At 41.6% G+C, this 26166-nt stretch overlaps 1 protein-coding gene across 2 annotated transcripts in view; it reads left to right on the top strand.

Annotated features, from left to right (window-relative positions):
* PTPN9 (protein tyrosine phosphatase non-receptor type 9) overlaps positions 1–23145 on the top strand; it is a 79727-nt gene extending 56582 nt beyond the window's left edge. For both annotated transcript variants that reach the window (XM_068556056.1, XM_068556052.1), the window contains exons 6-13: positions 1918–2028; positions 3847–4175; positions 8388–8481; positions 13665–13731; positions 19472–19550; positions 20763–20913; positions 21335–21542; positions 22343–23145. In XM_068556056.1, coding sequence (XP_068412157.1) covers positions 1918–2028; positions 3847–4175; positions 8388–8481; positions 13665–13731; positions 19472–19550; positions 20763–20913; positions 21335–21542; positions 22343–22557 — 1254 coding nt within the window. In that variant the 3' untranslated portion in view covers positions 22558–23145. The remainder of the gene's footprint in view (positions 1–1917; positions 2029–3846; positions 4176–8387; positions 8482–13664; positions 13732–19471; positions 19551–20762; positions 20914–21334; positions 21543–22342) is intronic.
* The last annotated feature ends 3021 nt before the right edge of the window (positions 23146–26166 follow it).

Genomic DNA, 26166 nt, shown 5'->3' with positions numbered 1-26166 from the left:
TCTAACTGGGAATAATTTCTTCCCAGTTAGAATACCAGTATTATTCAGTATCCCTGTCTATGAGAAGTGCTGGAATATTGAGAAACTGAATGAAACCAAGAGCTATGGATTAAGAAGGAATAATTTTTCATTCTCATGCCTTGTGCAGATCAGGGTGTCTCTTTTCTTTTAGACCTCATTTGCCCTTGTGCCCGCTAGATCATATTGATTGATTGAATGAATGAATACATAAATAGATGAAGAGATGAGTGGAAAATCAATGATTATAAACACACAGATATCAGAATAAAGGAAAGATTATGAGAAATGTTTCATGTTTATTTTATTCATGATCTAATTGTTCCTTAAAGTTTTAATAATCAGAACTTAAGGATGCACACGTGTATGCTGACAAGAGCAGTCAGAGTAGTTTTGATCCATAAAGCTCATATTGACAACATAACATTGTTACTTTTATTTTGTATTTTATTTATTTGTTTCATAAATAAGAGTTTCTTTGAAAATGCAGCATTGTGCTGACAATAAAAATCATAGAGAACTCACATGATCAGGGAAATATAATCACAGGAAAAAATGGTAAGGAGATATCCATCTGTTATCAAAGTTTCCTTTGAGATTCCTCTTTCAGATCTGCAGGAAGGAAGACTTGAGAAACTTTAGGGTATCTCTTACTAATGTAACCAAAAGTCCTGAAGTCTTTCTCTGTCATTAAATGGGTCCAGATCAAATAACTCAAAGCCCATGCATTTAAATGTGCAGATTCCAGCACACTCACCTATAATTCTGAGGTGTGCCAGGCCAAACTTTTGTTCCTCTCTGTTTCTCCATAGCATGATTACTTTTAAAGGTAAATCAGCTTTTAATTTCTTTCTTTCTTTTTTTAAAATTTTTATTGGAGTTTAGTTGATTTACAATGTTGTGTTAGTTTCAGGTATACAAATCAGTTATATTGATACATCTATATATGTCCACTCTTTTTTTTTTTTGGATTCTTTTCCCGTGTAGGCCATTACAGAGTATAGAGTTCCCTGTGCTATACAGCAGGTTCTTATTATCTATTTTCTATATAGTAGTGTGTATATATCAATCCCAATCTCCCAATTTATCCCTCTCCCCGCTTCATCCCCTGGTAACCATAAGTTTGTTTTCTACATCCGTGACTCTACTTCTGTTTTGTAAATAAGTTCATTTGTATACTTTTTGTAGATTCCACATATAAGCGATATATGATATTTGTCTTTTTGTGTCTGACTTACTTCACTCAGTATGACAATCTCTAGGTTCATCCATGTTGCTGCAAATGGCATTATTTTGTTTTTTTTATGGCTGAGTAATATTCCATTATATATATATATATATATGTACCACATCTTCTTTATCCATTCCTCTGTTGATGGGCATTTAGGTTGCTTCCATTTCTTTCTTTCTTTTTTTTTTATAAATTTATAAATTTATTTTTGGCTGTGTTGGGTCTTCGTTTCTGTGCGAGGGTTTTCTCTAGTTGCGGCGAGCGGGGGCCACTCTTCATCGCGGTGCGTGGGCCTCTCACTATCGCAGCCTCTCTTCTTGCGGAGCACAGGCTCCGGATGCGCAGGCTCAGTAGTTGTGGCTCACGGGCCCAGTCGCTCCGCGGCATGTGGGATCTTCCCAGACCAGGGCTCAAACCCGTGTCCCCTGCATCGGCAGGCAGACTCTCAATCACTGCGCCACCAGGGAAGCCCCCATTTCTTTCTTTTTAACCACTTTTTCTCTAGCTACTAAGTGAAACCTGAATTAAGCTATAGACTCCCCCTGCTGGGTAAGAATGGTGAGAAGAGCAAAAAACCTAAACTTTGTACTTGAACAGTCAAAGGTCCCATTAGGCCCTGTTGCAGTGCCCTAATTGGTATTTTTAAATCCTTGTATTGTTCTCCGCAGGGAGCTTTTCCAGCTCGTTTGAAGAAAGTGCTGATTGTGGGAGCACCCATATGGTTCCGAGTGCCCTATTCCATCATCAGCCTCCTTCTGAAGGACAAAGTCCGGGAGAGGGTAAAGGAAGCTAACTTAATTTTATTTGGAGGTGGGATACATACATTTCCATCTCTACTGCTGAAACCTGCCAATTAATTTTCTACCTTCAAAAAACCTTCCTGGCTTGTTTCTCTTTCTGCTTCTGTTAGTGTGTTCACTTATATTCTCTGCTTTATTCTTTACTCAGCCCAGTATAGGCTGCCTTTCTTACTGTACAAGTTCCTTGAAGTTAGGACCTGGACATAGTTTGGGCACTTCCCCTGTATGTAGCACCTTGCATGCAGATAGTATCGAAGGAATGTGTCCCATGAGTGACTTAGAGATAGCTACTACTTCCAAAATTTAGTCCTGTGGCTCTACAGGCTTTTAGTATTTAACAACTTCTAATATAATTACATCAGTAGAACTGGTGTTTGAATTTGTTCAACTGGAAATATTCAGTCCCCTTGACCACCACGGTGGTGGAGGAGACTCTCAATCTCTCTTTTACTTTTATTCCTGGCATTTTCTCTTAAAACAGCTTGTTGCTTCCCAACTACAAAAGCGTTGTCTAAAATTATCTTGATTCTATTATCATCCCCTGAGTATTCCAGGATGGAAAGATTATGGTTTCAGTCATTTACTCATTCATTTCTCACCCTTGAAAGAAAGGGTATATGAAACATTGGTATAATAAAATAAGATAATAATGTTGTAAAATATTATCAGAGGGTTTTTTTTTAGTATGAGATTATATGAATAATAACAATACAGATCTTTGTAGCTGAGGCGACTTGGGTTGGAGAGGGGAAACTAAAGATGTTTGGTTCTGCGGAAGCTACTTAGTGACCTAGTGACCCTAGAGTAGGAGATGTCTTTCCTAAGATAACTCTTTGAGAGGACTCCTTAGGCAAGTTCTTAACACTTGAATTATATACAAGGATATACATGCATGTATGAACTCAAAATATATTCAGCACCTTTACAGTCCAGGCTCTGGGCCCTGGGAATTAAAAGTTGAGTGAGATAGCCCTTATTCCTGAGGAGCTTATGGTCATGAAAGGGGACACAGACATGTTCAGAGGACTGTGGCTCTGAGAAACATAGAGGAGAACGTTGTCTCGGACTGTCAGGGAGGGCTTCACAGAAGAGGTTGAGCTATAAGCTCGTCCTTGAAGAGGCCAAAGAGGAAAAGAGGGCATTCCAGGAAGCAGCATTCCAGGAAGAGGCAACAGCAAGCAAGGCAAACATTCCCATTCCACACAGATTCCAAAAAGAACCAACTAGGCTAATTTGGTCCAGTATGGCTGTGTCCAAGCAGAGAGAGGAATTAAGTATTACAATTACTTCTCTAGCATTTTTCCTGGGCTACCCAGCCTCTGGGTGGCTGGTCTTGTCTTGCTTTCACAGAAACCTATCTGTGAGAATGTCCATACCAAGCTGTGAGTAAAACAGAAGCCAACAGGCTTAGAATTGGTTGCCTTAGTATGGGGTTGACAGAAATAACCACTCCCCATGCATTCTTAGTAGTCAAAAAGGTGAATACCCACATGAGATGGTACTGGAAAGCCTTGTAAATAGTATAAAGGCTTGGTTCACTATACCTACGTTTATATAAGGTTTATAACAGGGCCCCTAATTCCAGGAATGAATTTGATATACATTGTGAGAAGTCAAACCTTTTCTGGGAAATTCGTAGGTCTTCATTCCCAAGCAGATGAAATTCAGTCTACTCCTTTTCTAAGTTTACCAGGTATTTCAAGCAAATCTCATATCATTCTCCAAAGCACTTTTTTTCTTTATCTGTTTGTTCCCGTCCTTCCCCACATACTCACGTGGTTCTTTCTGGCCTTCCAGATTCAGATATTAAAGACATCTGAAGTCACCCAGCACCTGCCCAGGGAGTGCCTTCCAGAAAACCTGGGTGGGTACGTCAAAATTGACCTCGCCACTTGGAATTTCCAGTTTCTATCCCAGATGAACGGCCACCCAGATCCCTTCGATGAGATCATCCTGTTCTCCCTCCCTCCGACCTTAGACTGGGACTCAGTGCATGTCCCAGGTCCCCATGCCATGACCATCCAAGAATTGATGGACTATGTTAGCACCAGGCAAAAGCGGGGGATATATGAGGAGTATGAAGACATCCGTCGTGAGAACCCTGTTGGCACTTTCCACTGTTCCATGTAAGTAGGAAAGGTTTGGGCCAGCGATCACTTTCCAAGATGCTGTGGCACGCAGTGGTACCCCTCCTTCCACACCTCACTTCCTTAACAGAGGCTCTTTCTTGTGTTAGGAGCCTCACTCTCACTTAGATGACAGTTTCTCTCATTCAGAAAGAGGCACCTCTTGGTGCTTGTTGCCAACGGCGTATGCTCTGAAATTTCTGAAGGTCTTTGGTCCCAATGGAGGAACTGTGTACTAATGGATACATTTTTTGATATTTTCCTGATATGCAAGTGTTTTTAGGAAAAAAACAAAAATGTAGGCTCAAAATGTCGGCTGTCGATTTGATCTCTGGTCCTTTCATTTGGGCAGTTTCTCCCTACAGCATTTATAGTATTACATTACTTTCTGAGGAGGGGTACTGGTCCATTTAAAATAATCCACAGTCAATAAGAGAGAAGAGTTGCCTCTTAGGAATTCAGCCTCGTGGGATTTTCCTTCTACCTGAATTCTATAACTGGTTTATAACCACTTGATAACTATTGTTGGCAATAGAGCGTGGATCATTTCTCTTACTGCTGCTGTCATTTATCTTACCATGTTTTCATTGGCTGTTGCAAAAGCTTCTTTTTCTCTAAGTTTTGAGATTGTTTGTTGAAAATTAAGGAAGCTCAGGGACTTCCCTGGCAATCCAGTGGTTAGGACTTTGCCTTCCAATGCAGGGGGTGCGGGTTCGTTTCCTGGTCAGGGAGCTAAGATCCCATATACCTCGTGGCCAAAACACCAAACGTAAAACAGAAGCAATATTGTAACAGATTCAATAAAGACTTTAAAAATGGTCCACATCAAAAAAAAAAATCTTAAAAAAAAAAAAAGAAAATTAAGGAAGCTCTCCCCAGTGGGTCCCAGGCTCAAGTTCCAGCTTAGCCAAAAATACCCTCTGTAACTTACCCAAGTTATTTCTCTTCTTTGCACCTCAGTTTTCCTGTGTGTAGTATTTGATATTAGACTCACTGATACCTACTTACTCTTTTGTAGCTTAAATGTTTTAGGAATCCGTGATTCTTTGAGTACCTCTTTCCCCTTGTAATTCTGGTCCAGCTTAGTCAGTGTGCTGTAAAGAAGGTATGCAGGGAGTGAGGAAAGAGGGAAAAGGAAAAAAAAAGAGGGAAAATAATGAGTTAGGAAACAGATAAGGGAAGTAAGAGAGAAGAAGCAATTGAGAAAAAAAATCAATAAGCAGAACAAGAATGCAAAGGAAAATAAGAAAAAAAAAGAGAGAGAGAGAGAAAGCAGAGTATATATCATGTGGGGAGAGTATTCTTCTTTCCCACACAGCTCTGTTTCATCCCTACCAGCTCAAGACCCCTGTATGTATCCAGTCTTTTTCCCAGCCAGAGCAGAGGATGCACACTTGTCCTGGGTATTTCTGACCCTGCTCTGGGTGCTTCTACTGAGGGGTCCTTGAGGTGTCATTTCTACAATGGTTCCCCTTCCCCACATTAAAAAAGTGGGTTTGGATTGTGCTCACCCAAGCCATTTGTCGTGTTATAATCAGAGAAGACATCCTAGTCCTATGGAAGGACTTCTCAATCTTGCCTCTTTATTTATTGAATCAGTGAAAACGTCCGCCACTTCAGGAACTAGAAACCAGAATCCTCAACATCTTCAGGCCCCTGTCTTACACCAAGTTCCAGTAGAACTACTTACACAGAACAAACTGTTTCCCATGGAATTCTAGATTAAGAAGTAGATATCAGAGTATTCACTGCTGTCCAGGATGCCCGTGGACCAAGAGACTTTCTTTCCCTTTTTTTTCCTCCCCTATACCATTCTTTCAAAGGATTTTTAAAAATTTAACTTTAAATTTTAAAAATTTAACTTTATTATGAAATGATTGTAGATTCACATGCATTTGTAAGAAATAATACAGAGAGAGCATGTGTACCCTTTCCACAGCTATCCCATGGTAACATCTCCCAGAAGTTTAATATAGTATCACAACCAGGATATTGATACAATCCACCAATCTTATTCAGATTTCCCCAGTTTTAGTGTGTGTATGTGTATTTAGTTCTTTACAATTTCTATCACACAGGTAAGTTTGTGTATACAGAACTGCAGTCAAGATACAGAATTCCATAACCACATACCTTCATTCCACCCCTCCCCATCCCTAACCCCTGCAACCACTAATTAATTCTCCATTACTATAATTTTATCATTTTAAGAATGTTATTATATAAATGGAATCATACTATGTGTAAACTTTTGGGATTGCCTTTTTTCACGCAGTATAATTCTCGGGAGATTCACCCAAGTTGTTATTTGTATCAAGTTTGTTCCTTTTTATTGCTGAGTAATATTCCATGGTATAGATGAACCACAGTACAAACTGTTAACCAATTAACCATTTACCTGTTGAAGGACATCTGGGTTGTTTCCAGTTTCTATTACAAGTAAAGCTGCTGTGAACATTTGTGTCTAGGTTTTGTGTGAAAATAGGTTTCTATTTCTCTGGGATAAATGTCCAAGAGTGGAATTGATAGGTCACATGGTAAGTATGTGTTTAGTTTTATGAAAAACTCCCCAGCTCTTTTCCAGAGTGGCTGTACTCTTCTGCATTCCTCCCAGCAATATATGAATGACCCATTTTCTTTGCATCCTCACCAGCGTTCAGTGTTGTCACTATTTTTTATTTTAGCTGTTCTGATAGGTGTGTGATGAGATCCCTAAATTAAAATTAGAATTGTGGTTTTAATTTACATTTTCCTACTATCTAATGATATTGAGCATCTTTTCATGTGTTTCTTTGCCGTCTCTATATTCTCTTTGTAAAATGTCTTTTGCCCATTTTCTATTTGGATTTTTTTTTTAAACTGTTGGGATTTGAGAGTTCTTTATATTCTAGGTACTGGTTCTTTGTTGGATACATGGTTTGCGAATATTTTCTTCCAGTCTGTAGCTTTTTTTTTCATCCTCTTCTGGGTCTCTTGTGAAGCAGAAGTTTATTTTGATGAAGTTCCTTTAACAGTTTTTTCTTGTACAGATCATGCTCTTGGTGTCAAGTCTAAGAACACATTGCCTAGCCCTAGAATCCAAAGATTTTTCTATTTTTTTTTCCTAAAATTTTTATAGGTTTATGTTTTACATTTAATTTAAGTCTGTGATCCATTTTGAATTAATTTTTGTGTAAGGTGTAAGGTTTAGGTTGATGTTCAAATTTTTTTCCCTATAGGTGTCTAATTGCTCCAGCACTGTTGGTCGAAAAGAGTATTCTTTCTATTGAATTGTTCTTGGAACTTTGTAAAATATCAGCTGGGCTTATTTGTGTGGGAAGAAGGATTTTTTTTTTTTAAATCCAAAGAGTACTCAAACTGTGTTTAATAAATTTATTTATTTATTTTTGGCTGCATTGGGTCTTCATTGCAGCACACAGGCTTTCTCTAGTTGCGGCGAGCGGGGGCTATTCTTCGTTGTGGCGTGCAGGCTGCTCATTGTGGTGGCTTCTCTTGTTGTAGAGCACGGTCTCTGGGTGCGTGGGCTTCAGTAGTTGTGGCATGCGGGCTCAGTAGTTGTGGCTTGTGGGCTCTAGAGTGCAGGCTCAGTAGTTGTGGTGCACAGGCTTAGTTGCTCCGTGGTATGTGGGCTCTTCCTGGACCAGGGCTCGAACCCGTGGCCCCTGCATTGGCAGGTGGATTCTTAACCCTGGTGCCACCAGGGAAGTCTGGGAATTTTTTTTTTTAAATATGAAAAAGAACAGAGCAGAACGTGACAAACAACTATTTCCTATCACTGGCATTAGTACTGACAGTTTTTAGCATTTTGTTGGATTTGCTTCATCTTTTTTTTATATAAAAGAATTAATTGTAAAGTTGAAGTCCTTCTAATCCTCACCATCAGTTCTCCTCATTTCCCAGAAGCAGTCACTAGTATGAATGTGGTATGTTTCCTACCAGGTCATTTTGTTTATACTGTTACATATACATTCATACCTATGAACAATATAGAGTATTACTTTATATGCGTGGTCTTTATAAGTTTTTTTTTTTTTGCTTTTAATCAATATGTATGCAAATGATTTTTTCAAAACCAAATAGTACCAAAAAAAAAAGTAATGAATGACAACAATCTCCTGACTTGCGCTCAGTTCCACTTCCATTGTCATCCATTTTCAACTCTTGTAGCTGTTTTTTTTTTTTCTTTATTTTAGTTTGTTTCATTTCCTTCAGGTCTCCAGGAAACCTAGAGAAGAACCGCTATGGGGATGTACCCTGCCTGGACCAAACTAGAGTGAAGCTGACAAAACGAAGCGGCCACGCTCAGGTAGAAAGATAAATGCCATCCTTTTAGGAGCACTGAGGGAAATTTAAGCCTCTTCCAAAGTGAAGCTTACTAATACTGTAGTAGAAAGAACATAGACTGTAAGCCAGAGAGAGAAGGTTTGATTTTTATTTTTTTATTTTTTTAAACTATATATATATATATTTTAAATTTATTTATTTAATTTATTTATTTTTGGCTACGTTGGGTCTTCGTTGCTACGCGTGGGCTTTCTCTAGTTGCGGCGAGCAGGGGCTACTCTGTTGCCGTACATGGGCTTCTCATTGCAGTGGCTTATCTTGCAGAGCAGGGGCTCTAGGTGCGCGGGCTTCAGTAGTTGCAGCATGCGGGCTCAGTAGTTGTGGCTCATGGGCTTTAGAGCGCAGGCTCAGTGGTTGTGGTGCACGGACTTAGTTGCTCCGCGGCATGTGGGATCTTCCCAGACCAGGGCTCGAACCAGTGTCCCCTGCATTGGCAGGTGGATTCTTAACCACTGCGCCACCAGGGAAGCCCCAAGGTTTGAGTTTTAGGCTACATACTAGTTGTTAACATACGCAAGTCCCTATGTGCCCATCTCACAGTACTCAGTAGAAATTGAATAAAATACTTTATGTACATGCTGATAGCACAAAGTTTGGCATATTACTGTAGGTGCTCGATAAATGTTCAATGATTTCGCCTTTTACTCCTAATAAAGTCATAGTCGTGTCATCCACCATACTGGTGAGTGTATATGCATCAATACCAGGCAACTCTCATTATAAGTGACCTCTGGGACTTCCCTGGTGGTCCAGTGATTAAGACTCCACACTCCCAATGCAGGGGGCCTGGGTTTGATCCCTTGTCGAGGAACTAGATCCTGCATGCTGCAACTGAGACCCAGCACAGCCAAATAAATAAATATTTAAAAAAAAAAAAAGGAAATCCAACTCTTAAAAAAAGAAAGTGACCTCTGATTTTTCCATCTAGAAGATCTGACAAAAATTTTGGACAACTAGTGTATACATAAATATATAGGGATAGAGATGAATTGGTCAAATGCCTTTATTATTTAATGTATTAATTTGATCATATCTGTGCATATTAAAAATCACATGTACTTAGTAGAGATATTTAGTGAAAAGTTATTCAAACTCTTCACATACACCTTTAACATCAGTTTCTTTGTCCTCATTTGAGCTACTTCTTGAGTCAATCTAACACAGTTTTCCAGAACACATCATTTTTATTTCCTTTTTTAAGTGCCTGGTATTGTCACTGGAAAGTTTATCCTAAGTCAGAAAAGTCTATTAGCATAACATTAGCACAGTTTTTTCTTTTCATTCATCCTGTATCTCATGCATCCTCTGTAGCATTATCATTTACTTATTCCTTTTTAAAGTCCTCTTTATTATAACTTGTTTACAGCAGCATCCAACACTTAAGAATTTTGAGATCAACAATTAAATAGGTGTTACATTTCTTCTTTTTCCTTCTGATACAACAGTCCTGTGTGGTGACCTCTGTGCACATCAAAAAACAGCATTGATTGAGGTTGCTGTTCACTATTTAAAAGGAGTTTAAATAGTGTCCCTTAACATGACACAGTATAGGGACTTGTTATATCCCCCCTCTTTTTTCTGGAGGATAATTCTTAGGAAAATCATTGCCTTATATTTGGGTATGTATGGTACATGAGTCAGTACCCTAGGATCATGGCTTTAATCTCTTTTGACCCTAGTGTTTCAGGCACATAAACTGAATTCATAATCCTGTCTAGGATCCTTACAGAGGGTTTTCCTGCAGCGGCATTAGCTAAGAGTCTGGCTGACTGAAGGCAAATTCATCAGTATTATCAAGATCATCTTAGTTGAGTTGGGGCTCTGGAGTCAGAGATAATCTGAATGTATGTCTTGTTGACTACTCTGTCTCCAAGACCTAGAACAGTGCCTGGCATGTATCAGACATTCAGTAAATTATTTGTGAATGAATGAGTGAATCCCAGTGTACCAGGAGACTATTCTAGTCATCCTGTAATTAATCTGAAGTTCATCGCTTGAGTTTTAGTCCCTCTCATTACTACAAATATTGGTATAGGCTTTATTTCCACAGTAAGTGGAGGATTCAGGTTTATTAGTGAATTGTTTAACAGATTTCACCTGGAATTACAAAGCCGTTAGTCCAGTTTCAGTTGAACCTGGCCCATAACATAATGTGCATGCTGTGGTTCTTCCTGCTTTTTCAGTTTGCCCCTAAGTCTATACTTTATCTCTGAGGTCATTTTCAGTTTTTAATATGTAATGATTCTTCTGAAGTTGCTGATTTTAATTCCCAGTGCTCTCAGAGACAAGGATGCTAAAAGCTGGTATCCTTAGTTATAAAGAAATAAGTCTCCTTTAAATAGGTGGCATTTCTTTTCAAAGCATGAAGGTAGCTCCAAGAGTAACAGCTCATATATTACTTATATAATATGTTGATTGGCATGTACCAGGTAAATCCTTTGTACTTTTCTATGCCTTCTCACCTGGGTTCTGCAGTGTATACCATTTGAATGTGCCAGGCTGAACAGAGGATGGGCTTTGGCTGACTATGGGTGGGCCCTGGATTGAGAAGCCTGGTTGGGGTGAGTGAGACTTTTAGCTTTCTGGGTCTGCTGCAGATGTTCCATTAGCTCAGTGAAGGTGTCCAAGTCAGGGTAGAACACTAGTAGTATGAGGTCAATACCAGTTGCTGTGGGAGAAGAACAGAGCAGGAAACTCTTGAATAAATAATTAGTGGGAGGATAAGTTGGTAGACTGACTATCTAGTGGACATATATCCAAATAACATGGGTTTGACCATGAGATGGAGATGTTTTCTTTTTTTTTTTTGGCCGAGCCGTGTAGCTTGCAGGATCTTAGTTCCCTGACCAGGGATTGAACCCGGGCCTACAGCAGTGAAAGCACTAACCACTGGACCACCAGGGAACTCCCTGGAGATGTTTTCTTAGGGTGGCTGTGTGGTACTGACAGTTCAGACTGTCCTCCAAGTGTTGGAACCCAGTGGAGAAAGGGTTGATGGGGAGTCATTCCCATCTCTCTAGAGTGGAGTGGAGTATGGATTTTCCCTACTTTGCTGTTGAAACTTTTTTTTACTTTTGTCCTCCTGTAACCTTCCATATCCTATTTAATTTCCCTGATGGCTAATGATGTAAATAAGACCGAGGACATTGGGAGGTGGGAGAAGGCCCGCAGAAGAGAGTGAGTCAGGAGCTATTCATTGAGACTCTTCTGAATGTGTGTGGCTTTTGCTTTGTGTTAATTTAGGCAGTAATGGAGCCCGTTTGGCCCATGCTGTTGATGGTCCTAGCTATGAGGCATAGCTTTCTTCCTTCTCCAGTCACACTTTGCCTTTTGTGTGTCACAGCATGGACAGGTGTTCCTGCTCATGTTGCTTGGCTTGCCTGCCTTTTGGCTTTGGTTCTGAGCTGTAGTGCTACAAGTCCTAATGGACTCCTTTTTTGTAAATAACAGCTTTACTGAGATATAATTCACATACCATACAGTTCACTCATTAAAAGTGTACAATTCGTTGGTTTTTAATATATTCTCAGAGTCATGCAATTATCACCACAATCAACTTTAGAACAGTTTTATCACCTAAAGAAGAAACTCGCCTTGGTAGTCACTCCCCATTTCCCCCAAACCCACCTACTTTTTGTCTACTCTTTTTGCCTGTTGTGGACATTTCACATAGATGGAATCATACAATATATGGCCCTTTGTGTCTGGTTTCTCTCAGCGTGTTTTCAAGGTTTATACATGTTGTAGCATGTATCAGTATTTCACTCCTTTTTATTGCTAAATAATATTCCATTGTATGGATATACACCACATTTTATTTACCCATTCATTAGTTGATAAACAATTGAGTTGTGTCCGTTTTTTGGCTATTATGAATGATGCTGCTGTGAATATTTGTTTATGAGGTTTTTTTGTTTAGATCTGTGTCTTCATTTCCTTTGGGAGTGGAATTGCTGGGTCATATGGTAGCTCTGTGTTTAACCTTTTGAGGAAGTGCCCCACGGTTTTCCAAAGTGACTGCACCATTTTACATTACCACTAGCAGTGTATGAGGGTTCCAGTTTCTCTACATCTTTGCCAATATTTGTTATTATTTTTTACCTGTAGCCATTCTAGTGAGTGTGAAGTGGTATCTCAGTGTGGTTTTGATTTGCATTTCCCTGATGACTAATGATGTTGAGCAACTTTTCAGGTTCTTATTGGCCATTTATATATCTTCTTGGAAAAATGGCTATTCTGATTCTTTGCCCATTTTAAAACTGAGTTGTCTTTTTACTATTTATTTGTGAGAGTTCTTTATATAGTCTAGATACAAATCCCTTATCAAATGTGTGCATTCTGTGGGTGGTGTTTTCACTTTCTTTCTTTTAAAAAAAAAAAAAAATTATTTATTTATTTATTTTGGCTGTACTGGGTCTTAGTTGTGACATGCGGGATCTTTAGTTGCTGCATGCATATGGGATCTAGTTCCCTGACCAGGGATCGAACCCAGGCTCCCTGCATTGGGAGCGTGGAGTCTCAGCCACTGGACCACCTGGGAAATCCCCTGTTTTTTCACTTTCTTGATGGTGTCCTTTGAAGCACAAAAGTTTTCAGTTTTAATGTAGTTCAATTTATCTGTTTTTTCTTTTGTTGCTTGTGCTTTTGGTGTCAAAGGAGGCTTTGCCTAACCCAAGGTCACAAATATTTAATCCTATGTTTTCTTCTAAGAGTTTTATAGTTTTAGCTCTTACATTAGGTCTGTGACCCATTTGGAGTTAGGTTTTTTGTTTGTTTTTGTTTTTGGGGGGTTTTTTTTGGCCTCGCTATGCGGCTTGCAGAATCTTAGTTCCATGACCAGGGATTGAACATGGACCATAGCAGTGAAAGCGCTGAGTCCTAACCACTGGACCGCCAGGGAATTTCCTGGAGTTAGTTTTTGTATATGATGTGAGGAAGGGGTAAGCTTCATTTTTTCTGCATGTGGATATCCACTTGTCCCAGTAACATTTGTGGAAGTGAGGTTTTGAATTGGTCCTTTCACTCATTTTCTGCCTGACAAAAAGAGAAAATTCACACCTTGAGTTTTATTTACTAAGTACATCATTTTCCTACCCAAATGGTATATCCCACACAGCTGCAACGATATTTCCTTTTTATCATTAGACAGATTACATCAATGCCAGTTTCATGGATGGCTACAAACAGAAGAATGCTTACATTGGGACACAAGGTAAGTAGTCTGCCCCTCACAAATTGGTTTTGTGTCATCTACCTGTGATTGTTGGCATCAGATGATAGCATAATTTTTAAAGGAAATGGTAACTTGAGGTGATATTGCAGCCACTAGATCCTGGCCTTTCATAAAGATTGAGGGTTATTGAGGAAGGCAGATGAGAGGTGTAGAGTTTCTGTACCAGATGTGCCTGGAGACTCACTGCATAGAGATAAACTAGAGATTTGAACACACAACATTACTACAAGTTTTTGGACTGTGTCTTAGTGTTGCCAACCCAGGGGAATGGGACATCAGAGTTCACTGGCCAGTGAGATGCTCTTTATGTCGAGTAGGACATAAAGGAATGGCAATGGGACTTCCCAGAGATTGAGTTCAGTCTATGAATGGGTGTTGCTGGCTTAAGAGGCTTTTGCTGGTCCCTGTACCATCACAGAGCACGCCAGCAGTCTCTTGACATGGATAGTCTTTGCTAGGTCTGACAGTGAAGTATTGGGCGCTCTAGGAGGATTTCACACGGAGCCTCTGTTAATATTCTTGTGGGTCCTAGTACTACTCCTGACCTGTTCTTTGCCATCTCAATGAGAATGCCAGGTTTCCTTCAAAGAGGGTGGTGAGAAATCTCAACATAGGAGGACATGACAGGCCATCATATGGAATTAAGGACCTTTGACCATTGTGGAATATGGCCAGCAAGAGAGCTGGCGGATACCTCCTTAACCAAATGATCACACTTAATATCACCAATAATGGACAAATAGATATTATATGCCTCCTGTTGTGGTATAGTGAGAACTACACAACATAACCTATGTTGTATGTTGCCAGTTTTGTTTTTTAAAAAATAAATTTATTTATTTATTTATTTATTTAAATTTTGACTGCGTTGGGTCTTCATTGCTGGGCGCAGGCTTTCTCTATTTGCAGCTAGTGGGGGATACTCTTCATTGCGGAGCACGGGCTTTAGTTGTGGCACGTGAGCTCAGTAGCTGTGGCTTGTGGGCTGTAGAGCGCAGGCTCCATAGCTGTGGTGCCCGGGCTTAGTTGCTCCGCAGCATGTGGGATCTTCCCAGACCAGGGCTCGAACCCGTGTCCCCTGCATTGGCAGGCGGATTCTGAACCACTGTGCCACCAGGGAAGTCCTGTTGCCAGTTTTTAAGTCTGAATCTAATAATGAGAACAAACCTGACAAATCCAGATTGTGGAACATACTGGAGATCTGGCTTAGACTTTTCAAAGTTAATGCCATGGGGGAAAAAAAAAAGACAGGGAACTGTTCTGGATTAAAGGAGACTAAAGAGATATTGATAACCAAAAGCAGTGTGTCATCCATACTTGCAAACTCAATTTGGAAAAAAATTTGTTAAGGACAAACTATTGGGACAGTTGGAGACTGTGTATTAGATAATATTATTGTATTAATGTTTAATTGCTGCAGTGTGATAATGGGATTGTTCTACAGGAGAATGTTCTTGTTCTTCTAAATATGTGTTCGAGTATTTAGGAGTGAAATGTCATGATGTCTGAAGCTTAAATAGTTCAGTAAAAGAGAGAATATGTGTTGTGTATATATAGAGAAGCAGGCTTTGCAAAACAATAGCTAAAGATGGTAGCTTTCGAGCTAAAGAATGTATGAGTACATTGTACCGTTCTTTCAACTTTTTTTTTTTTTGATTTATTTTTGGCTGCGTTGGGTCTTCGTTGCTGCGCACGGGCTTTCTCTAGTTGCGGCGAGTGGGGGCTACTCTTCGTGGTGGTGCGCAGGCTTCTCATTGTGGTGGCTTCTCTTGTTGCGGAGCATGGGCTCTAGGCGTGCGAGCTTCAGTTGTTGCGGCACGTGGGCTCAGTAGTTGTGGCTCGCAGGCTCTAGAGCGCGGGCTCTAGAGCTCAGGCTCAGTAGTTGTGGCGCACGGGCTTAGTTGCTCCGCGGCATGTGGGATCTACCCAGACCAGGGATCAAACCCGTGTCCCTTGCATTGGCAGGCAGATTCTTAACCACTGCGCCACCAGGGAAGTTCCTCAACTTTTGGTAGGTTTCAAATTTTTCAAAATAGAAGTTGAGGGAGAAGAAAAGGGAAAAGGGCCTTTGGATTCTTGGTATATTGTAATTGGTCTGATGGTCACAGATTTATTTTTTTTCCCTTAGGAGGGACTACTCTCTCCAACAAGAGTCCTTTCAAGACCCTAGGAAGAAATAAGAGAACTATCAGGAAAGATTTTTGGCAGGTATAGATTAGGATGTGATCTGCCTGAGAAGTAGGGCTTTGTTGAGGAGGATGACCGTGGCATGGATGGGCTTATGGAGGGTAAGGATTGACTGTAGGGGTCTCAGAATGCTCCTCTCTCCAGGTTTAGAAGGCAAGGACACTTCTTAGAGTTGCTAGTTCTGCAGGGATTGGATCCTTTAGGCTGGCTCTGAAGGCCCTGTCCAGGAGAAGAGGCTCATCCAGGAGTACGAGAGAGAGGATTTCTTGAGTTAAACACTGATCATCTTTAGAAGGCATCAGCACTCTGTTAGGACTGGAAAATGGGATCTTGTGATGTTGAGAAGGCTGGTTTGATTTGTCTGGTTAACCTTCTTGGCTGTATTCAGTATTCTGATTTTTATTCATAATATTTCTAATAATATCTGTCATTTATTGAAAGTATCTATTATATATTAGATATATAATCACCATCTAATTATTATAGACACTCTGCAAGGAAGGTTTATTAATCCACAAACAAACTGAAGCCCAAAGAGGTTAGGTGACCTTGGGTCACACAGCTAGTAAGTGACACAGACAGGATTGGGCACATGTCTGTTTGATTCAAAAGTCCTTGCAAGCCAGGTTAGTGGATTGTTTCATCCATGTCAGCATAAACTGCTGACTTTATTTCTTCACAGAAGTCTACTGTTAAAGAGTCTAATCTGGGAAGTGTAACTTTCCCTTCTAAATCTCTCTTTTATGCCTTTGAGGAAATTATGACCCTTATCTGTCCAGCCTTGAGTCTAAGTGGTATTATCAGGTGCTCTGATTGGCAACACCAATTTTGCCAGTGGTTTGAATGTGGAAAATAAAGTATATGAGAGCTGCTGTGATGCAGTATAGTGCGATGTGAACAAGGCTAAGAGTCAGAGGTGGGAAAAGGGTGTTTTTATTATCTTCTTGACATGCATGCTGTAGTAATGCCATGTCCATTGTAGAAAATGAAGATGAAAATCACTCATAACCCAGAGACCCAGAGAAAATGTTAACATTTTGCAGCATCTCCTTCTAAACCTCATTCTGTGCATACAAATAGATATGGACATATAAACTATCTAACAAAATGGGCTTTTTCTATACATTATCTCTTTTTTCTGTTGATGGTTGTCTTGTGGATACCTTTCCATAGCAAAAATACAGATCTTATAATATCACCTATATGGACTGCTTAAATTTGGGGGTATGCCATAATTTAACATCCTCTCTTGTTAGACATTTAGCTTGTTTCCAAGACTTCACATGCTCCTGGCAGTGTCCACTTCTGCAAAGAGGGAATTCTAGTATCATAAAATGTTAGTGCTTCCTAAGAGACTTTAGCAAAAATGGTAGTGCAATTAGCAGATTTCCACGACAAAATCAGCCCTTGGTACTGCCCTGCTTCCCTGAAAGCAAAGGAGGAAAAAGCACTAGGGAAGTACAAGGAATTATCCTCAGTTGTTACTCACTTGATTGAAAGGGAGTTATTGGCTCACAGGCATCTTCAACGTTCCTGCTGAGTGCCCAGCCCTGTACAGATTCTAACTCTAAAAGGAGTAGTTGATGACATAGCCCTTGCCCTCAGCACCATGTTTGGCTGAGATATGATTACTTCTCACAAAGTAAAATGACTGATGTAAGACCATATACATTAAATAGTTAAGATGTTTTGATCCAGATGTGCCATCAAGAGCTGAGATGAGAGGAAGCCCTACAAGGAATGTGGTGTTGGGGCTTCCCTGGTGGCACAGTGGTTAAGAATCCGTCCTGCCAACGCAGGGGACACGGGTTTGAGCCCTGGTCCGGGAAGATCCCACATGCCGCGGAGCAGCTAAGCCCACGAGCCACAACTACTGAAGCCCGCATGCCACAACTACTGAAGCCCGCGCGCCTAGAGCCCGTGCTCTGCAACAAGAGAAGCCACCGCAATGAGAAGCCCACGCACCGCAACGAAGAGTAGCCCCCACTTTCCACAACTAAAAGAAAGCCCGCGTGCAGCAACGAAGACCCAACACAGCCATAAATAAATAAATAAATAAATAAATTTTTTTAAAAAAGGAATGTGGTGTTAAGAGAAAGCTTTAAGGAAGAGGCAGCACTTGAAAATGGGTAGAGTGTTGATTATTTTGCAGTGTATAGAAATATCGAACAACATATAAATCCCTGTATGTTGTACACCGGGAACTAACATAGTGTTGTAGGCCAATTATATTTCGAAAACAAACTCATAGAAAAAGAGATCATATTTATGGTTACCAGGGGTTGGGGGGAGGGGGAAATTGGATGAAGGCAGTCAGAAGGTACAAATTTCTTGATATAAGCTGAATAAGTACTAGGGATGTAATGTGCAATGTGATAAATATAATTAACACTGCTGTGTGTTATACGTGAAAGCTGTTAAGAAAGTAGAACCTAAGAGTTCTCATCACAAGGAAAAAGGTTTTTTTTTTTTCCTTTTAAATTTTGTATCTATATGAGGTGATGGATGTTCACTAAACTTATTGTGGTGATCATTTCATGATATAAATAAGTCAAATCATTATGCTCTCTATACCTTAAACTTACACAGTGCTGTATGCCAATTATAGCTCAATAAAACCGGAAGGAAAAAAAAAAAAAGAAAATGGGTAGAAAGTCCAATGGCGATGGAGGTGAGAGAATGTGAACAAAGGAATAGAGGCAGAAGTGAGCTTGTGTGTCTATATTGTGATGAAGCAATTTTTTAGAAAGATTAAACTGGCAAGGGTATCCGGAATAGACTGGAAGAAAAATTCCTATTCAGAAAAGTAAACCAAGGTGGTATTACAGGAACTCAGACAAAAGATGATATGGTCTTTGTGGCAGTGAATTTCGGCAGGAAGACCAGGATAGGGGCAAAAGGGTAAAAACCAAAAACATTACAAAGGCAAAAAAAATCTAGGACTTGGTGTCTGTTTCTGAGAGATGAAAGAAATGGGTAAGTCAGAGTTGACTCCAGCTTTTTGAGACTGAGTGATTTAAGAATGTCAGTACTGTTAACAGAGTTGAGAAAGTAGAGAAAGAAAGCTAATTTTGAAGGAGGAGACTGAATTGCAAACATGCGGAGTCTGAGGAGATGGATGAGGGGACATGGAAGGGGAATGGTATAGTAGGCAACTGGTGATTATAAGGCTTAGGTGAGGTGAAAACAGCTAGAGACATGTGCACAGTTGACACTCTCAGTCTGGATGTGATACCTGAAGCCCTGTTGATGAGGCTCTAAGAGGATATGTAGCAATGCTTCTCAAACTGTAGCCTACCTACAATTTTACCTGGGAATCTTGTTAAAATGCAGACTGTGCATTTCTAATACTCTCCCATACAGTGCTGGTGCTGCTTGCCCAAGGACCACCCTGAATAGCAGGGATATAGTCAAAAAGGCAGGGAGCCAGTGTATGTGCTTTGGAGTTAGTAGTTGGGAAAAAACAGAAGAGCCTAAGAAGGAAAGAAGAGCTTCCCAGGGTCACGTTCCTTGTCTTCTACTTTCATTGTAGGCCCTTTGGAGAATACCTATCGTGATTTCTGGCTCATGGTATGGGAGCAAAAAGTCTTGGTGATTGTCATGACCACCCGGTGAGTTCATCCCTTTTCTACCCATTGCACTTCCCCCCCTCCCCCGTCCCCAAGCATGGGTGGTTCTAGAGGGGAGTTTAGCTCTTAGAAACAACGAGGATTAGGAAAGCCATGGCAAAGAGTTTGAGATGTCTTGGCTTTTTTCTTAGCTGACCCAGAGTTAACAGAGCCAGGGTATGGTGGAGATTTACAGATCTAACTTGTCAAAGCTTTAATCCATGGCTCTGGTGACCCTGTGCCAGTTACAGCCTATCCTGAGGTCCTGGCCTTAATAACTACTAGAGGAAGCATTGGGAAACATGGAGCAATTTACTTTTAGCCTGCTCCCTACTTCCAAAGGTCAGCCGTCTTCCTGGCTTCTGAATTACCAGTTCCCCTTAGTTCTCCCTTTCCCTACTACTTTTGACCATTTTTCTTCTTGTTCATATTTCCACCTGTAGGAGAACTTGAAAAAAAGAGATGTGAAACATAATAGGTCAGGCAGGAAGCTCTTGATGAAAGGAATATTTTTGAAATTTTGGTGTACGTATCTGGCAAAACTTTAGGAATTACTATTTCATGAGTATCATCATTATCATTATGATAATTATAACCCATTTCAGATGAGGAGAAAAAAATTAATGAGAATGTTTGCTCAGATCCCTTCCTCATGGCACTGTTACAAGCCACCTTTGATTCGGAGGGGAGGTAGTAGAAGAAGTACCACCTTGGAGTACTTTGGAGCCACTGAAGAGTAGTGAGGTGGACTTTAGGCCTTTACATAAACCTCCTGTTGGCATCCCAGGAACTGTGCCTTTCCCACTCCTCTATCAGCCAAAGGCTCTCTTTGGGGAAGAGAATGAACAGTAACTGAGATATAGGGCAGGGAGTTCGACCTGGCCCACCATATTTTCTCTACTGTCTTTCTTTGTCCACCCAGTATTTATGCCAGATATGTGAGGAGTACCAAGAGGTATCAGGAAAGGGACCAAATGGATGTAGCTGGTGCTCAATAAATGTCCACTAAATGAGTACATGCAGAAAATTTAGCTGTTGTTACATCTGTTTAGAATGAAGGTTTCCTTTTTCTGCCAAGAAACAAGGGGATAGATTAGACAGAAGCAATGCAAGAGATGACATTTCTGCCTAAGGGTACAGCAGGTCATGGGTAGAGCAGAGTTATTGCTGTGGAGAAGAAGGATGGAAGGCTTATCTTTCTCTGTGTGTCTTCAGCTTCGAGGAGGGCGGCAGGAGAAAGTGTGGCCAATACTGGCCTTTAGAAAAAGACTCTCGGATCCGATTTGGCTTCCTCACAGTGACCAATCTAGGCGTGGAGAATATGAACCATTATAAGAAAACAACGCTAGAAATTCACAACACAGAGGTAAATTTTATTTTCTCACTCTTTTGAAGCTGGGGGAAAACCTTTACTGTAAAGAAAATGTCCAAAGGGAATAGGCAGGATTCCAGGGAGCTTATAAATTACTTCCATTCTTCTGGAAACAGGATCAGGATATTCAGCTCAGAGCCAGAGTAGCCATATTGTCTCAACACAACAGTGGCATTACTTAGGAATGAAACTTTTTATAACATAAGAAATCTGGATCATATAATATAGGAATTCTGCCCTCTCCAGACATTTAATCTTTCCTTTGCGTTCATAGAGAAGCAATTGTGGAGAAACTTGAGGGTGATAGGAACCTTGGTGATAGCGATTCCAGAGGGTTGAGAATCTGGAAAAGCCAAAGGTAGTCAGAGGCAAGGAGAAATGACCTCATTAACTTTTGCTTCTTTTTTCATCCAAGGAACGGCAGAAACGCCACGTGACCCACTTTCAGTTCCTGAGCTGGCCAGATTATGGTGTCCCTTCCTCGGCAGCTTCCCTTATTGATTTCTTGAGAGCCGTCAGGAACCAGCAGAGGCTGGCCGTCAGCAGCATGGGAGCACGCTCCAAAGGGCAGTGCCCTGAGCCACCCATTGTGGTCCATTGCAGTGCAGGCATTGGCAGGACAGGTAATGCACCTGATGCAGCTCTTGGAGCATCCAGAGGCACTAAGGGTGGGGGAGGAATAACAAAGCTCTTAGTTGCCAGAATGTGAGTATTTGATCCATTGGTGGTGAATTGCCATGAAAAATTCCTGTTTAATGTCCTTTTAGTATCCCTAGTGTTAGGTGTACTGGCCAGAATATATACTTCACAAGCCAAGTCCTCTAGGGGTTTGATGCTTTATACATCCCATCAGCATGATTATCTTCTGATCCCATCACTGTCACCTGGGTGTCCCAGAGAGCTCAGCTGGGCTGTTGCTTTCTTCCCATACCCTTCCCTGGGGAGGTTTCCACCCTGGACCGTGCTCTCCATTCTGGAACCAGCTAGCAGCTTTTGCCTTAAGGGGATGTACATTGCAGGGACTGTTGGCCTTCTAGTTCAGAGGTCCCTTTGGGAGAAAGGAAGAATAGGTTTGTGTTAGGTCTCTGTGGAGAAGTTATGGAATCTGAAAATTAGGGCCCAGGTGTGGAAGTGCTGTCATTCTGTCTGGGATCGAAGCAAGAAGTCCCTCTGTCACCTTCCCACCTACTCTTCCTATTACCCCCATATATGTCCTGAGAGACAAGAGGCCTTCGCATTTCTCTGGCCTTCAACACTCCCTGTGACCTCCTCCTTGAGCCCTTTCAGGCCTAAGGCCAACTGGCCTCCTGCCATGAGGCACCTTGCCATTGAATTCATTCATCCAATCCTGCCTGGGTTATTTGGTAGAGGGAGGGAAAGAGGAGAGGTAGATCAGGTATGACCACTTCCTTCCTTTCTTCAGGTACCTTCTGCTCATTGGACATCTGCCTGGCACAGCTGGAGGAGCTTGGCACCCTAAATGTGTTCCAGACAGTGTCCCGCATGAGGACCCAGAGGGCCTTCAGCATCCAGACCCCTGAGCAGTACTATTTCTGCTACAAGGCAATCCTGGAGTTTGCAGAGAGGGAGGGCATGGTGCCCTCCAGCCACAACCTCCTGGCCATGGAGGGTCAGTAACTGTCCCACGAGCCTCCTATCTGCTGGCCAGACTTCCTTAAACTACCCTGGACACCGCTGAGCCTATAGGTTGCCATCAGTTACACTGAAGCCATGGACCAACCTCTTTCTTGTGTCTCCCGGCGCACGCGTGCACGCAAGGCAGCCTTTCCCTTTGGCTAGATAGATGTGGTGAAATTGCCACTAGAAAGGGCCAGCAGCAATGTGTTCTTAATTCCTAGCACCTGCTATCGAACTGTGCCTTATTAAAACCAAATTGTGGCTATCGATTTTTGCCAGGGGCCCCGAGGTAAGTGGGGAAGGAACCTCCCTCCCCCCTTTCCCAATGCCATTCTCCTTCTCAAGGTCTTTTTCCATTCCTTCCCTTTGCTAGGATTTGATGGGGAGGTTTGGTGAGCATCCACCTCCTTCCCAGAGAGCTTGACCAAGTTACATATTCTAGAGAACGTCCTGAGTGCCAAGCACGTTTATACCTAGGGCGTGTATTCCAGTCTTTTCTGTCATTCTCTGTGTGTGCGTGTGTGTATGTGCACTTATGTGTATGAGTCCATACGTACGTGTGTATATAATATATACTGTATGTGATAATATGGTCGTATTCTATAAATACATATACACAGAGATACTCCTTTGTAGAAGTTCCTGGGGCTTCTTGTTGCAGTTCAGGACTCCTCGCTTTTTGGATCCTACTGTTTATCCTGGATGAGCTGGGGTTGGGGATCATGTTGCCTGTTGTCAGACCGCAGAGTGGTGGAAGAGGACACACACACATCCACTCTCCATGCTCCTGCCACAGGCCCTCATCCTTATATAATGACTTATCTCTCTCCAGGATGCTGCCTGTTGGAGCCAAGAATACTGGTTTGTGGTGACACTGGTTTAATTCAGCATGGATTGCCCTTATCTAATGGTTTTTCTCTGTTTACTTTGCCAATTTTGGGAATAGACCGCCACTGTGATTCCAGACCCTCTCTCCCCTCTCCCTATCCCTTGGGGATTGGGATCTGGGCAGAGATGAATTCACTGAGCAGCCAGAGCCAAAAGCAATCGGTACGAAGTCTTAGAAGGAAAGACAGGGAGCCCACGTGTGAGAGAGAGGAAACTACATACTATGAGACTCCCTCCCTGAGAGAATGAGCTGGGGCCCCTTTTTCTTTTGCTAGAACGTTCTTTTTCTTATGCAACTTGGCCCTGTCCATTCATATGCCCATCTCTTTCTTGCCTACTAGCCTGCCAGACCCTGGAGCTCAAGCTGGGTGGGTTCTGTGTCAATAAAAAGCTTAACCCCTGTCTGGGTGAAGCAGTCCCCTGCGATCACTGTTTTCCCCCTGTTCATTCAACCTGTCCCTGTCTGCTCCCAGCCTACCTAGCCTGATATGCCAGGGATGGAATCAAGAGTCCTAGCATTCCACATTCCCAAGAAAATCCCAGGAACCCCTAAAACTTCTTCCCCTATCACAGATGAGGTTGGCAGCTGATCAGACCTCAATAATTTTATACTGTAATAAGCTCTTTGAATGTATATATTCTTATTTTTACAATCTTTTCATTTTGTATTTAACGTCAATGGACTGAGTCAGATTCAGAAAATAATTGTAATGTTCATATTCGATATCTTACAGCGATACAGTTTTGTATTTACATATAAATATACCGACGTGATCAAATCCTTTTAGCTTCATCAATTTAGTAGCAGTCTGGGGCTGGGAAGGTGAGGAGGGGCTCCAAGAGCTGGTCCGGGAGGGATGGGGAGGCAGGGAGGAACCCAAGGCCTCATAGCCTTTCAGTTCTGAGAGCTGCCCATCTTGCCCAAGGCCATGGCCCAGCTCTGGGCAGACAAAGGGAACCAGCACCAGTTGACTGCTTGCCAAGTGCCAGTCACTGTGGTTGGTGCTTTCCCCCCCATTACCTCATTTAAACCTCACAACAATCCAGTGAGATGTTATTCTCCCTTCCTTCTGTTTCTGTGTAGATGAGAAAGGTAAGGTACAGAGGGTTACAGTGAGGGTTACAGCGAAGGTAAGGTTTAGCAGGTCCAGCTCTAGAACTGGAGCTCAAGTTGATCTGCTTACAAAGCTTTGGCCTCTTTACTGCGTTGCTATCTCAAAGATCGAGATAGTGTTTTGTCTTTGGAAATGAGTTTTTTTAATGTTCTATTCAAGGTATAGACAGTTCTTAAGTTCCAGGTAGTTGATCTTGACTAGATCTGTATGTAATAGACAAGAAGGGTTTCTGACAGAGTTGGTGACTGATTCTCCCAGATAGGACCTCCTGGTACAGGTCCTCAAGTCTGCAGGGTACCAGCGGGGTCATTCTCCCAGGGAAACCCCATACATTTGGTTACACTGGTACCTTTGTGGGAAGATCTTGAGTCATTTGCATCTCTCTCTTAGAGTAGAACCAGAAGCTTTGTCCACGTAGGACCACTCCCCATGCTGTGTAGCTCCTCCCTGTTGACCAGTGACACCTGTGCAGTTGGAGCAGTTCTGGCATGGGGTGTTCTTAATAAAAGTGACAGCAGCTGATATTTACTGGTTGCTTAACTCTATTCCAGGTACTGTTCAAAGTGCTTTCTCTGTATTATCTCATTCACCCTCAAACCAAACTTTTGAGGTACGTATTGACAGAAGAGAAAAACTGAGGCACAGGAAAATTAATTTGCCACAGCAAGAACTCGGACCATCTGACTCAGACCTCTAAGGATCCATCTCCTGATCTTCCAACAAAATATTCTTGAGTTTCTTACCTTAATCAAGAGCTGATGTATAGTGCAAAAATTAAGCCAGACCTTTCTTTGGATGAGCCTCTATTCCCTTGGGGGCAAGCAAGCATAATAAGTAAACAGATACATGAAATCTGGGAAATCAGGTTAGGGGTTTGGGAAAGTATGCAGGAAACAAGATTAATGATAAAAGATTTGGAGGAGGTGGCCTTGAAATGTCATTTATTTGAAGAGACTGTAGCCCAACTGCTGTGTAAATTCAGAAGTTATGCATGAGTTATTCATAGCACATCTAAGGATTGGTGAGGTTATCACTTGCGAGGGCTCCATAAAAATGCAGTTTCCTGGGTCCTGCTCAGTAGGTGGTTGAGTGAGTGGCAGGATGAGCCAGGTTTTTGAACCACTGTTTTAGTCCATGCCCCTGACTCTAAGGAAGGTTAGCAAATTGATGTCTCCTAAATCTGAGAGAAAGAGATTAATAGCTTCCCCCCGACTGCTGTAGTCTGCTTGTAGCCTTTACCCTTGGGAAGATAATTAATACTCAGTGTGAGCCTACCTGTGTTGGGTGTTAAAGGAGATAAAGGGGAAGAGAGAGGAGGAGCCCTGAATCTGTCCAGGAAGTCAAGGCTGTCACATAGGAGATTTGGTGAACAAAGCAAGAGAACCCACAATCAAATGCTGGATTGCACAGTTGAGAACGTAAGATGAAGAAAGTGTGCAGGGGAGAGAGAATATTGTGGGTAACTCAAGCTTCTGCTTCTGATTTGACTGCTATTTTTTTCACTTAATTTACTCCCTCTAGGCTTAGTCCCTTCATTCTGCCCATCCCTGTTAGCTAGGATGGGACTCCTGAGGTGAAGGGTACCCCAGCATCCTCAGCCTGGGAG

The sequence above is a fragment of the Eschrichtius robustus genome, chromosome 1 (genome assembly GCF_028021215.1).
Source record: "Eschrichtius robustus isolate mEscRob2 chromosome 1, mEscRob2.pri, whole genome shotgun sequence".
In the NCBI taxonomy this organism is placed as follows: Eukaryota; Metazoa; Chordata; class Mammalia; order Artiodactyla; family Eschrichtiidae; genus Eschrichtius; species Eschrichtius robustus.
The sequence above is the reverse complement of the archived record's forward strand: the minus strand, read 5'-3'. Positions and strand labels throughout refer to the sequence as shown.